The sequence below is a fragment of the Pyxicephalus adspersus genome, chromosome 1 (assembly GCF_032062135.1).
Source record: "Pyxicephalus adspersus chromosome 1, UCB_Pads_2.0, whole genome shotgun sequence".
Taxonomy (NCBI): Eukaryota; Metazoa; Chordata; class Amphibia; order Anura; family Pyxicephalidae; genus Pyxicephalus; species Pyxicephalus adspersus.
Genome location: NC_092858.1, coordinates 122,795,854 through 122,810,243, shown reverse-complemented (window position 1 = coordinate 122,810,243; position 14,390 = coordinate 122,795,854). Strand labels below are relative to the sequence as shown.

General features: G+C 37.9%; 1 protein-coding gene across 1 annotated transcript in view; it reads right to left on the bottom strand.

The window, feature by feature from the left end:
- LRIG2 (leucine rich repeats and immunoglobulin like domains 2) overlaps positions 1–13,482 on the bottom strand; it is a 41,497-nt gene extending 28,015 nt beyond the window's left edge. The window contains exons 1-5 of the mRNA XM_072425864.1: positions 13,201–13,482; positions 3,306–3,377; positions 2,285–2,359; positions 1,353–1,487; positions 43–186 (exon numbers count right to left, since the gene is read on the bottom strand). Coding sequence (XP_072281965.1) covers positions 43–186; positions 1,353–1,487; positions 2,285–2,359; positions 3,306–3,377; positions 13,201–13,379 — 605 coding nt within the window. The 5' untranslated portion in view covers positions 13,380–13,482. The remainder of the gene's footprint in view (positions 1–42; positions 187–1,352; positions 1,488–2,284; positions 2,360–3,305; positions 3,378–13,200) is intronic.
- Between the last annotated feature and the right edge of the window lie 908 nt (positions 13,483–14,390).

The following is a 14,390-nucleotide window of genomic DNA, read 5'->3' as shown; positions in this document are numbered from 1 at the left end:
ATTCAGACATTCTAAACAGGAGGTGAAGAGTCAATCACTTACAGGAACTGCAAATGAGGGAGTTTTAAACTTTTTGGTTGAATCATGTTGATCTTGTTTCTGTTCAATTTTAATACGATTAAAGATCCGGACAAGTTGTCAAAGCAGCCAGCTTCCAAAGTAGTGATTCTATTGTTGCTTAGATTCCTGCATAAAAAAGAATTAAACGTGTAAGTAGAGTAAAGGGTGACCAAAAATAACTTTAATTTTTTTTGAATTTTTATGAACGTCTGAGAGATACCTTCCACTGGATACTAGATCCAGGACCAGGACTACTACTCACTACTTCAAGTAGTCAGTAAGCGATCTGCTTGAGAATTTGCTGTCTTAGACAAGTGTTTGCCCACACCCAGAAGCAGATGTCATGTTATCTGGATGGTGGATTTAGGAGGGTACCTTTACAAAGCAAGGAAAACTAAGAAGCATGGGGAATGGGTTATAGGAGGGTTGAAGTTTTTGCCTGGAGATGGCCTAGGTCTTAATGCCTAAGTGTGGACAACCTATCATTTTCAGGGGGTGTTTTGTGTAAAAGAAATTAGTCACATAATTTTATTAAAAATTCTAATGTTTAAGCAATATAGGAGAATAGGTAAATTAGGAATAAAATTGAACTGCAACAGCCCAATATTTTTTTAGGGCGTGTCTCTTTGGCAACTTCTGGAGGAAAGAAATTATCTTGTTGATCTTAGGATATTTAAAATTAGAAACATATGTTATTGTTCCTTCAAAAGCTGTGAAGATTAATGATCTACAATAATGCTGTTATACAATAATGACATTTTCAAGCATTTAGCTGTGGTTTAATGATGCAGTATAGTATGCATTTGTGAACTGAATGAGTTATGCCTCATGCTACGTGCTATGTTTAGAATCTGCCTACTAGTCTTCGTATCTCTATCAAGAACTAAGTGAAAGGAGGAGAATCCAGTGGTGGCAGGGTATCATTTCTGCTAGGTTCCCAAACACCTTGAACAAGCCATATGACAATTTAACATCATAGGAGTCCATCAAAATATAAATAAATTGACCAATTCAGGTTTTTAGTGTTATGTTTTGTTCCAAAGCACCAGTGTGGTTTATTCTGCAGAATTCCCTAGAAAGTGTACTTTCAGTATTTACCAACATTATTATTGGTTTTAATGCACTGTCTAATTTGATACTGGAATATGTCTAATTAATACTCCATACCATTACAAAACGGTCTATCAAAAAAGTCATTTCATTTCAAAAATGTGTTTATGTATGCTACAACAAAAGTTTCTAGGTAAAAAAATATGCATCGTTATAAAATCTGACACAAACAGATCACTTACAAGTACTTCAAAGGGATCCGTGGAAAGTAGGAGCTTTTTATTTCTGTGAGAAGATTTGAGCTGAGGTCTAAGGATTCCAATGAAAGGTACTGCTGAAGCAAATCTCCATTTAGCTCAGAAATTTTATTATGTATTCTGCAGATTATATAGAAAAACAGAAAATTGTTACTGCATAAACTAAAACTTAATGACATCATACAAGGCTTACATGTTTTTTTGCGGATATTAATTCATACAGAAAATTGATATATACAAGGACTAAAGGTGCATGTTAAGGTATTACACTATTTTATCCCCAAACCTTGTCCTCCTTCTAGATTTGATTTTGTCTTCACATTATTTTCTTCTATCTATTTTCTGTAGAAGGACTCAGCTTATTTTTTTCCTGTGACACCATCATACAACCTGTATGATCCAAACATTTATCAGTCTGCGGATATTAGAGGCAGTAAAAGCAACAGTACAAGAACCCAATACACTGCTGTAACTGGCTTCACGTGATTTCTTTGCAAAATCTAGGCATTCTATCAACCAATACTATTGAAACTGCATTGTTAAATAAATGAAAATGGTAGCAAATATCGCATCCCACACAAAGATAAGAATAGATACCCACCATAAAAAAAACATGATTGAAAAGATATGGGGATGTTTATTTTTTGCATTTACAACTTAGGTCCTGAGCTTTGTCAAGCTCTGAAACAAAGTAGCCTTTAAGTAACTTTGCCTTGACCTAACTTTCTGTCGCAAAATGACCTCTACTCAGAAGATAAAACCACTACCTTGCACAGTGGTCCCAATATGATTTTAAGAATTTGCTGGAGAGTAAACAGGGAAGACAGGATAGGATAAAGATTGACATTTGCAGGAATCTACAATAGGAGACATGAAATAAATCATATGCCAATACAAACATTTTGAGAAATACTTACAAAGAAAGAAGAGTGATATTAGCTGTTGGCTCTCCAAGGTGAGGAATTGCAGTTAGCTCGTTGTAATTCATTTTCCTAGGTAAAAAGACACACATTGTTACTAAAGTATAGGCTTTTATTACCCACATCGATAACCTGTAATATACAGTTTTTCACTGACCTTCAATAGATTGTCAATTATCTTATCTAATAATGTTATACAAATACATGGCCTCCTAGTACAACAATCAATTCATTGAAGGGTCCAATAACAAGAACTCCCTTTTCCAAGTTCTCCAGTAACAGATAGAAGTGGTGTCAGATATCAGGACCCAGAGGAGGACATGACTGACTTAGGACCTCCAAATGAAAAGATTCCTGGAGAGTACTAGATAAACTAGAGAGAACAAAAGTATTTTTACTTCTGTCTGTATTGCTGTTAGGACTTGTTCCCACTAGCCTACCCAACGTGTCTTGAAAACACATATGCGCTGGTGTGTGTTGGCAAGGAGGGAGGTAGGGCAACCTACTCCTTAGATTGGACTGGCCAACATACCAGAAAGCACAGAAAATCACTTTTGAAAGTGCACACTAGCGTGTTGCCCCTACCCAAGTTTTGGGTATAGAGGGATAGAAACAAAAGGCGCCATTGAATGTGTCAGTGGAATCGTTTATACACAGTCAATTACCAATGTCTGCATGTGTTTATTATTTGGGAGTTTGGGACTATAATAGTTACAAAAAGTCAAAATCATGAGGATTTAGATAATAATCTTGTGGGTATGTGAATCTTTGCAAAAGAGAAAAAAAATACATTTTAATGGCACCACCATTCCACCATTATATTTCATTATACAGCATATAAAAATATATAAAGATGTGCTTTAAGATTATTATGGACTAGTGGCCAGTGCATTCTGCATTTGCAAATCACATTTATCATAAGGCTTACAATACATACTAGTTCTGTAAACACTCATCATCTCACTAAACAATCACGCTGGTTTATCAAAAGACCAAGAATCAAGAAGACAGAACTTACACTTCTTGCAGAGAGTACAATTCTGGAACCAGACTGCTGTTGGATAAAGTCAACCAATTATGGCTTATCTCCCTAAAAAGAAAAAAAATAATTTTTCAGAGGAGAGGCTCACTACAACACTGCTTGTATTTCATTAAAAAGAACATTATATTTTTTTTTACATTTTCACCTACAATTGCTCGCCACCCAGCTTGAAGAAAATTCTGGGTTGAGCACTTAAGTGATCCAAAATTCTATCCAAGGGCCATAAATTCAAGACATTTAGTAATTTGTCCTGTATGTCAACATTCAACTGTCATGGCATTTTGATATTTGCATCATTCTTCTAGGAGCCATATCATTGCTTTTATCAGGGTCTAGAGCTCTTGGGATGAGTAATGTGGCAAGGTAATGTGATATAGGAATGCTTTGTACAGTACCCTGCCAGCTTCTGGTATGATCTTCTTGCATTGCAATATAGAGGACAAACCTTACATTGCAGGGTTTAAAAAAGGATGTGTATTACAAACGGAGAGGTTTTATTACATCATTTCAATTAAACGTTGATGAAGGAGGAACCAGGGAATGTAAAACATAAGCAGATTAAACTTTAGCATTTCAAATCAACCAGAACTGCAGTGCCCATTATATAATAGTAAAATCTCATATGTTCTATGTATGCCTTTCAAGCAAGATTCTTGTTCTATCAGTCACCACACTGCTTCCTGCTCTCAAACAGAGCTAAAAGCAAGTGTGGTTAGTTTATATGACTCACATAGAAAAGTATTGGCCATCAGCATTAGGTCTGATAGAGCTGTGTCTAGAAGAGCAAATTGATCCTTGTTTGCATCATTCTTTATCGACAGACTGTAACTGAAGTGATTTTGTAAATATTTCACGAGCAAGAATGTGTGCGCACAACAGGATTTGGTGGAAATGAGTGATGTCATGTGATCATCTATAACCCAACAGATAACAGCCAATACCAAACAGAGAAGGTTTAGAAATTTTACTAATGCAATATTAAGTCCACAAAGTGTTTAATTTCCACTAATAATACCCAAAAATTATAGACAGTTGTACAAACAGCTATGTGGACAGTTCAAATATATTCAGGGTAAGACATTTTACATATGTACATAACCAGACATTTTTATGATTGGTTGGTGACCTATTTTTTTTTTTTTTTGCTATATATAGAACTTTAGGTGAAGGATACAGTAGGAAGAGAAGGGGCATTTGTTACATGTTTATTACTTTTTGTGTTCCTACCGAGATTCACCATCTCAATTTGAAAATCATCACAATGTGGAGCAATTCATCCTTCAAAAGCACTTAAGTCTTTTTCTTAGACAACTAAGCTACCCCCTAAGCTTCTACAGGGACACTGTTTCCATACAGCTCTTTAACTGAATATTATAAAATGTAAACAAAAATATAAAAAAATGAAAGTTATATTACAAACTATTTAAGTATTACACCCAAAAATAAAATTGACCTCGAGTATAAGTCTGGTCCCCACAAATTGGGCCAATACATGGTAAAAAGCACCTTCTCAAGTAAAAGTTGCACTTGATATGAAAGCAATGCATTTTTGCATGCACAGCACTAACAAGAGATAATCTTCTCCCAGCTGGATAGATGGATGGTGAAGCGATAAGTTCTAAGAGATGTGTGGACTTGGAAATTTAAAGTAGGTGCTAAGCCACAGATACCTAAAGCAAACTCTACATAACAAAATGCAACACACACAAGTCTGATCAAACAATTCAATCGTGATGCCTGGTAAGTAGAGGGCTGGTGTATGTAATATGATGCAAGCTGTCCTCCCTTTCTAACCAATTTTTTCATGGACCAGCAGCTACAGTTTGACAAAAGCAACAGTGAGACAAGAATGTTTACAGTAAACAGTGGCTGAAGCATTAACTGCATTACTTGCTAGCCAGGGGATATTTGCCAAGAAGTTAAGGTGGCATTTTCTGTACTCCCGATAATGCTTTTATTCTGTGTAGAAACATTTCCGACCACTAGGGGGGTAAGTGGGGAATCCTGTGTATAAAGTGATAAACTACCTTTGGGATCACAAAATTGAAAATATAAACATCAATATGTTTTAAGTGCTGTATTTACTCAAACAGTGTTCTCCCCCATCCCCTTTTAGCCGGGCACTTTTCAGTAACCCACCGGCTGTTTTTGGGTGGTAACTGAAGAGTTTGTTTGCAATACAGGGGCTGCCACCCAGCTTTAAAAATTTCTGGGCTGAATACTGTACTCAAGTATAAAACAAAATTTTGTTCCTCAAATGTCATTAGACAAAAAAGGTCTTGGTTTATAGTCGGGCCCCACCAGGAGATAATGATGAGTCTCCAAGAGTTCCCCTATGGTTGCCGGGACTGAAGTTACATCATCCTGGCCTGGACAATCAAGATGGCTGAATATCTGAAATAGGAGAGAAGGTAGATGGCAGCACCCAAGACAGAACAGGGACTGGTCTTTATACACAGGGTTTAATTCCTCTTTTATTTTGTATTGTCATGTTATCCTTTTGGCTTCATTCTATGTTTTTTTGCAAAGTTAAGTTCATAAAAAAAATTAGGCAGAGCTGCTTATCTCTTCTGAAGCAGCACAGCTTTAGTATATCCTGTAAAGTTGTAGCTTTCAGGCATTTCATATCCGGAATCAGACCATGTCATGACCTTTCTTTAACATAGCGCGACAACACACAATGTATCCCATTTTTATAAGCAGACAAAAACTAGTAAATTGCTTATTTCCAGGCTCGCATCACAAAACAGAACTGGGTAAACATTTCAAATCAAGGCTAGCCATAGAAGTCATTCTAGGGAATCACATTAGAAATCAGAATAGATTTTTATGATTGTTTCGGATGAATATTCGCAGTTTAAATATACCCCAAAAATACATATTATTTGAATAGATGTGTTGCAGTACATCTTATCACATGGCCATGCAGTACAGAAGGTACTCCGTCTATTCTCATTAACATTGTCTAAAATCAGTCTAACAATGTCAATAGGGCTATACTGATCTACAAAAAATGTGCACACAGGTAACCAAGGATGTTTGCATAATTCAATCCAGACTGGCCACCAAGGCAGAACACTGGGTAGCCACTTTTATCATTACCAATGTTTCAAACAGGACATAAAGGGTCAAAGTTATAGAATCCATCAAAGGTTGGAAAACAAGATGTAAAGGCAAAGTACTATTTAGGATTACTAGTATTTGTAGTAAAAGTGACTCCAAACTCAGGAGCAAAATATATAATTGTGAACTACACTGCACTGTATGAATAAGCAACACTGTAACCATAGGTTGCTTGCTAATGATCTGGAACAGCCCTCTTCTCCCAATAATGGATATTCTGTAGTCCACAGATGGGAACTGACCAGAGCTGGTAACACTGCTTGACATTTTACTGTTGCAAAGTGTCCATGATGCTGCAAGTTTAATAGATTTATGGCTTGATTGACATTTTTCCCACTTGCAGTATTGTTTAAGAGACAAAAATGTATTGCAGAGAATTTTTTTTTTTTCTATACTGGACTAACACTTTAAGAACTGCTTTTTAGTTCAAAATACTAGCAGACTTGTAATATTTTAAGATATTAGTTGCATGACACATCTCAAGTAAAATGTATCCACGTGTAGCTGAGTACAGCTTCAAAGTAAACAATGGCCAATTGTGGGGCTGTGACAGAGAGACTTTATTCTAGGCTTACCGTCTCTCCTGAACAATTTAAAGCTGATGGCTACTTTAGCAGAAAAGGATACCTGAAAGCTCCCTTAGAATGTTCTTAATATGAATTAACTAAAACCAGATGTCTGTGAGCCAGCTACGTGTCCATAATTAAAATCCTAAGCAGTCTCTGCAGAGATATAGATGAGCCTTTCCAGCAGAATCTGCACCCTGCAGCAAATCCAATCTGATAGGTGAAGTGACAACTGGTTCTATACATACTCTAACTCAGCTATATTTCTGCGGAGAATGAGAGAGAAAATACTTTGAGCAAGTATACTTTCCTAGCTAGTAAACATAGCACGTTGCCACATACGTACAAATCCCAAATGTTCCGTATACCAATAGGTTGACATGTACATATGCACAGACAAGAGACCTTCGGGAGCAGTGAGAAAATCAAGCAAGTCCTTCTTACAAACCTCCCTAGATAAAAACAAGCTATAACCAAAAAATCAAAGCTCCAATTTATAAACAATAATTATTATTTAATAATTATTATTAACAAAAATAATTCATTTTCATAATACTGTTTATTGATTCTATTGTAGCCCGTTTTTCATAGCTTTGCCCAGGACAAGTAGTGCCAGGTAACTTGACCACTAATTTTTCTGATTGACAGTAAGCATGAGAGCTAGAAACATAATTGCTGCAAGGGGTTTTGACTATAGAAGTACTGCAGTCGTAAAAAGGTTAAACTATTTATCTGTTTTGGCGCCTCCAATACGCTCAGGTAGAGACATCATGTGCTGTGAATGCTCTGCAACACTTTCTTTCCTAAATAAACTAATGCATTGAATCCACAAAATTTTCACACACATGAAAGCAGCTAAAACTGCTAAGGCTTTTTTATACCTTTCAGTGAAAATATTGCTCTTCAAACGTTTCTTTTAATTACAATGCCCTTAAAGAGACAGAGAAGTCTAACTAGAATCTGTAAAATTTGACACTTTCTCAGGAATGCAAAAAAAATTTAAACAAGGGGCCATAAATTCTTTACGTCTTTGGTTAATAAACTGCCATAAAAAACAAATGTCAGAGGCAGTGCTAACAAAAAAAAATGGGTCAGTGTAGAAATATTTTCTAGTACAACTTTAAAATTAAATTGTAAATGGCAAAATACTGGCATTTGTTACATGTCTTTCTTTTATTTTATATGGCGATCCAGTATTTTACTGTTACTGAGGCTTTTATTTCTACCACATGGCTAAGCACTGTCAAAGTAAAACTAAATGAGAAAGAGGCATTAAAACTTTTTTAGTGGTCAAGAGAGGGAAACTTGTGATATCTGCTCTTGGGCAGGACTTTAATGTTTAAAGGAACATTCACACCTATCTGCTCTTCTTGAGATGCAAGAAAACACTGGAACTCAGCTGCCCCTTTTGTTCACAATGGGCCATCCTGTTCAGGTGTCAGTGTTCTCCCCAGAACCTTTTAGACGGTAGCTTCACCCAGCACTTTTCAGTAACCACCCGGCTGTTTGTTGGTGGTAATGAAAAGATGGATCACATCACAGAGGTCACCACCCACCAAAAGCCTCTTCCTACCCAGGTAAAACACTTCTGGGGAGAATCCTTGCCAAAACTAAAGGTTTGGAAAGGCTGTTTAGAATAAATGATTTAAAACCTGTGCTATGCCATTATTCGGGTATAGGTCAATTGATTGATAGGAAAGCCAAACAAACAGGATCATGAGCAACCCACAAACTAATTATATATATTGAAGCTTATTTGTCCTCTGGTGGCTTCACCTATTTTTTCTGTCTTGTTTTCTTTAATTTTAATTTGGTGATCTCATCTGTAATACACATTTTATCCAACAACGATAACACTAATAGCATTGTATGGAGTACAAACACCTGGTCATCTCTTTTATATGAGGTGGAGATGTTCTATAGTTCACAGAAAAGAACTACAAAAGCTGATAACTTTGGAGCATTCAGAAGTCTGAAAACTAATGAAGCCACCACAATTAGGAATTAGTAAGATGAAATACAACTTTTATTTTTCTATGGCCAATATATACTCCTAAGTGTATTTTTATTGGAAGTTTTGTTTTAGGGCAAGGTAGTCAATGGTTATAATTTCAGCATTTGTTTCAGGCTGTGTCCCCTCTGTATTATTCCCTTCACTTCCCCTCCTAAAGACACAACACAGAGTAAAAGGATGCCGATAGGTTAATGACTATCTTCTTGTATGTCTGAAGGTTCCAGGCAATAAGATTCTCTCACCACCTTCTGCATTATAATGTAAACAAATTGAAAATCCATCAGGGAGAGTGAGAATTCTTTGTTATGGCTGGGCAGGTGGCCAGAACTGTTAATACAAGAGCAGAAAGCTCAGCATCAAAGTTCCCCAGAGACATAAAGAACTGATAGGTGATTCAATCTGATGAAATATGACTTTGGAATAAAATGAACATAGACAAAAAAAAGTACAATAAGAAAAAATGTTCTATGCACCTTTCAAAACAAATATAATGGGTTAGGGCCTATGTTCTTTTGGTGTTTAAAATGCATTTCCGTCAGTCTATTTTTCTAAGGCTGCACATCCATTTAGAACTTTTGTCATTGAAAGGGATATTTCACACAATACTGAACACAAGACTGAAAGATGAAGTGCCGTTCTGCTCTATGGAGAGAAGTGAGGGAAGAACAAGCAAGCGGGCACCCTGCTGCGCTCTCTCCCTTCACTTGCATTGCAGTTGTCTGTGGATCCACCAGAACAGATCCATGAACGAAGTCAGATGGCTGCTGTACACGCGCCAAATTCTCTTCCGATACTAGCCTGAAGCGATAATCAGACAAGTATCATCTGACATGTATACCTAGCCTAAGACACAGGATTTTGTCTAATGTACTTAAACATGAAAATGGGAATAAAGGTCACAGCTTCCTACACCTTGATGCTCATATTCAAAAAATACTAATGTTGGAACCAAACATCCAAAACTAAATAGAATATTTAGTAGAGCAGTATAGGATGAATAAGTAATAATTGTTGGCCTTGCAGCTTGAGGAGTAACTGAAAAGAATGAAGCTGTAAAAGCGTTCACTTAAACATTACATGTTGGTGTCATATACCTTGGGAACCAAATCTGTCCCTAGCAGAATTCCCAGTTCCACACCCATTACAAAAGCCAAATTGTGCTGTTACTTTCTTCTAATGGATTTTCCATAATATAGAATAAACAGCAAAGACAAATGGCTGTAAGTAGCACCATCATTGTGGAGTACAGATGGCTACCGTGAAACATCATTAGTGGAGAAGTCCAAAGGATGGCTGCACTTTTTTAAAAAGTTCTTTAACTAAGCTAACATTTACCCAGTTATGTTCCTTGTACCTATGTGTGGGTCAAAAGCTTTCCCTCCTGCTCAAGCCAAGCATGACTAATAAAATCTCCTTTCATTTCTACAGAAAGGCCACTTGCCATATCTCCAATCATGGACCTTCTTGGACAATAATGAGGACTCTACTTTAAATATCTAACTGGAAAACATGAACATCATAAGCCTGCTCCTGCACAGGTCTACAATAGGTGAGGACAACAGGTTTGGGATTTAGAGGGATATTTAAAGAAATAGGAGGAAACCTGACTACATCACAGAACACAGTCAGTAAACAATTGCTTTTAATTATCTGACTATGGATGATCCATGCAAGTGTACATCACCCCACCTGTATACAACTACATGGGCTCCCCACAAAAAAACCTAAACCCCTTTATACATGTAGACCAAGCCCTGCAACTATAGTGACCAAAGCACAGGGCAAGAAAAGTCCTAGCTTCACATTCATGTCACCAGTCTGTAAGGGGCACTCCATCTCCAACCCCTACACAATATGTTTCTTTGCAGAATCACTTTATGGATGGCAATCACCCCAAGTAATTGGATGGTATTTGCACTTCCGCACATCATACCAGGACATGGTTCTGCTGTGTTCTCCCCAGCCCCTTTTATCCAGGTGCACCACCCAGCATTTTTCAACAACCACCCGGCTGTTTTTGGGTTGTTACTAAAAAGTTGGGTGACAGTACAGGGACCACCACCACCCACCAACAACTTCTTCTCGCCCAGCTTAAAATAAATTCTGGAGAGATTACTGTTCTGATAGGACATTTAACAATAAAGTTCACCTTAAACATTTGTGGTTTGTATATTCATTTCCTATGCATGATAAATACCTTCACTTCTCCTTCTACTGATTATTTCATTCCAAATCATAAAAACCTGAACAGAAATGCAGGACACTTTTTAACCACAAAATAAATAAATACAAACAAAAGAAATTCTTGAATCTGAACTCTGGGGAAAAAGTAAAACCACCCCTGCAGTGTTCTTTATGTACTGCCAGAACTTTTTCTTCCTGGTCTTAGATAAAGAAATGAAGGTTTTACATTGCAACCATTAGAGTTTTCTCCTCACATCCTGTTCTGCTGACAACACTTTTACTAGACAGGAAGATTGGAAAACTCCACGAAACCAACTCAGAAACACAGAAATAAAAATACAAATACATTTGTAGGAAAAGGCAAGAAACCCATCAGACATTTATTGCCTTCTGTGTCCCTGTTGCATATTAAACAAAAGTTCCAACCTTTCCACACCAGCCAAGGTAAAAATAACAATAATATGAATATCTTCTTTAACTTTGAATAGAATATGAAAACTTTGATTTCTTTATTGTTCTTTTTCCCAGAGATGCAACCAGAAATTTAGTGAAATCTCAGAACTCCCTCCTTAGATGATTCAAAGTTGCCCCAATAAAAGATATGTCTTCATCTCTTGTTCTAAGGACAACCCCAACATTTTGAAATTATCAGTAATGGTGATTATCATCATGAAATAGAGGTGTAAATATTCCCTGATGATACAAATATCAAATAAATCTATACAGAGGGCCTTACACTTCCCTACTGCCTAGACATTGCCATTAGGTCAGTGGTTCTCAACCAGTGTTCGCTGAAATCCAAAGGGTTCCTCCAGAGGTTGTTGGGGGTTCTTTCAGCAATTTAGATCTCTCAGGTGAGTTAAAGTGACACCAATGATGTTTTTAGCTATCTGTATGCTTGCCATTCTTCCCACTGACCACCAAACTAAAAAACTCCTAAATCTGGGGAAAATGAATTATAGAAAGGGGTTCCTGAAGACATTAAAGTTATTAGAAGAGTTCCCTCATCTTACAAAGGTCGAGAATTACCACATTAAGCATCGATCCTAGGTATGTGGTACATCAATGCATGTTTTATAAAGAGTAATGGTAAACATAAACCTTAAAGCGTATCTAAACTCACAAAAAAAAAAGGGTGTAGCACCACTTCCTAATAATGGGAGCGCAAAGCCTCCCAGGATACCTACGTCATGCATCCTGGAAGGGGTTGGGTACTCCTTCTGCATCTCAGGCAAGCGCAGAAGGAGCATTTTACCATCTACGTCACCCGATCCCGCGCCTGGGATGGGTGACGTAGGAAGAAGAACTCGGAAAATAAGGCAAAGATGGCGGCGCCTGGAGCGCCAGCACGAAGACGGGTGTTGGGACGATGCAGGACCTGATGGAAGAAACCTCCAGACCGATCAACTGCCCTGCAGAATTAAAGGTAAGTGAATTTTTGTGTGTTTAGGGGGACTTTTAAGTTTAGTTCCTCTTTAAAAACTACTGTAAAAGGCAGAGTACTTTGCGAGACCCCACAACAAGCTTAATGTGTTATCTACACAGAAAGTCCATGTGTGATCATAACCATCATATCAACAATATGCAATGAGGAGATATACACCAGTCACTTATTTAGGGTGAATGAGAACAGAAGTGTAAATCTTCACAATAGGACACAGGCAGGAAATAAAACCTGACACAGGTATTCTGTGTGCAGCCCACATCCCTGGTAGCCCAGTGTATATGATTAGGATCCCTGATGATCATGTGTATAGTATATTATATATATATATATATATATATATATATATATATTGCACACCCCTGGTGATCCTGTGTATAATATATATATATATATATTGCACACCTCTGGTGATCCTGTATGTATATATATTGCACACCTCTGGTGATCGTGTATATATGTTGCACACTCTTGTTGGCCCTGTGTGTGTATACATTGCTCGGCCTGTGTAACAAACCAGGGAAGCGATATATCACTTACAGGCTGGTGATGCCCTCTGGTAGGGGCGCTGCAGGAAGCCGGCCCAGTCTTCTCCGGCTGCAGTCCAGCATTCGGCCCTCGCACACACAGGGAGCCGGGCAGGCCGTATCGGAGGCCGCGGCCTCGAGCAGCAGCACAGCCAGGAAGATCCCCGGAGCCAACCATGAAGCGGCCGCCATGTTCCCCCTGTGGCTCCTACCCCGGAGCCCTCACACAATCCCGGTCACACAGCTAACACTCCCCGGTTAGGCCCGCTCTACCCGATCCCCGATTAGTAGTAGGACCGCCTACTGCTCACACTCCGCTCTGCCGTACAGCGTGATGACGTCACAGATCACAGGACAATTCACGCGTCTGCAAGGAACCGGAAGTGTTCTGCATTGTAAACAGAAGAATGTTACTGGGAGAACATGAGCTCAAGAGGACCGGTCATGTCTGGGAAAACGAAAACTTCTGCAATAATTATGATTTTATATGCTTACTTGTAAAAGAAGGTTACAATATTCTTCTATTCTTCTAGATTTTATTTTTTTGTGCATTGGTGTGCTATGCAATGTTTGTGCATTGTGGCTTATTTTTTAAACAAATGCAAATGTTGCTGCAATGCACCAAAACAATGTTACTGTACACCACAATGCACAGTACAGCACAATGTACACCGCAACGCACAATACAGTACAATGTACACTGCAATGCACAGTACAGCACAATGTTCACCACAACGCACAGTACAGCACAATGTACACCGCAATGCACAGTACAGCACAATGTACACTGCAATGCACAGTACAGCACAATGTTCACCACAACGCACAGTACAGCACAATGTACACCGCAATGCACAGTACAGCACAATGTACACCGCAATGCACAGTAATGCCTCAAGGTGTTATGTGCTACGCTGCAATGGAAAAATGCATGGCCACTTTTCTTGACCTGTTCCTTTGAGTCGCCTATGAATTTTGAATGGTATACCATAGCACAATATACTTTAATGTGTGACTTCATAGGATTTAACCGAGCGAATAGGGAAGATGGACAATCTATAAAATAATGATCATATATATTAAAATTATAAAAGCATAAATGCAAGCACACTAAGTAAAAAGTAAACTACCATAACTATACCCCCTAAATAAAAAATAGCAATAAAAATAAATGGCAGTGATTTGAATGGATAGTTTTCAATT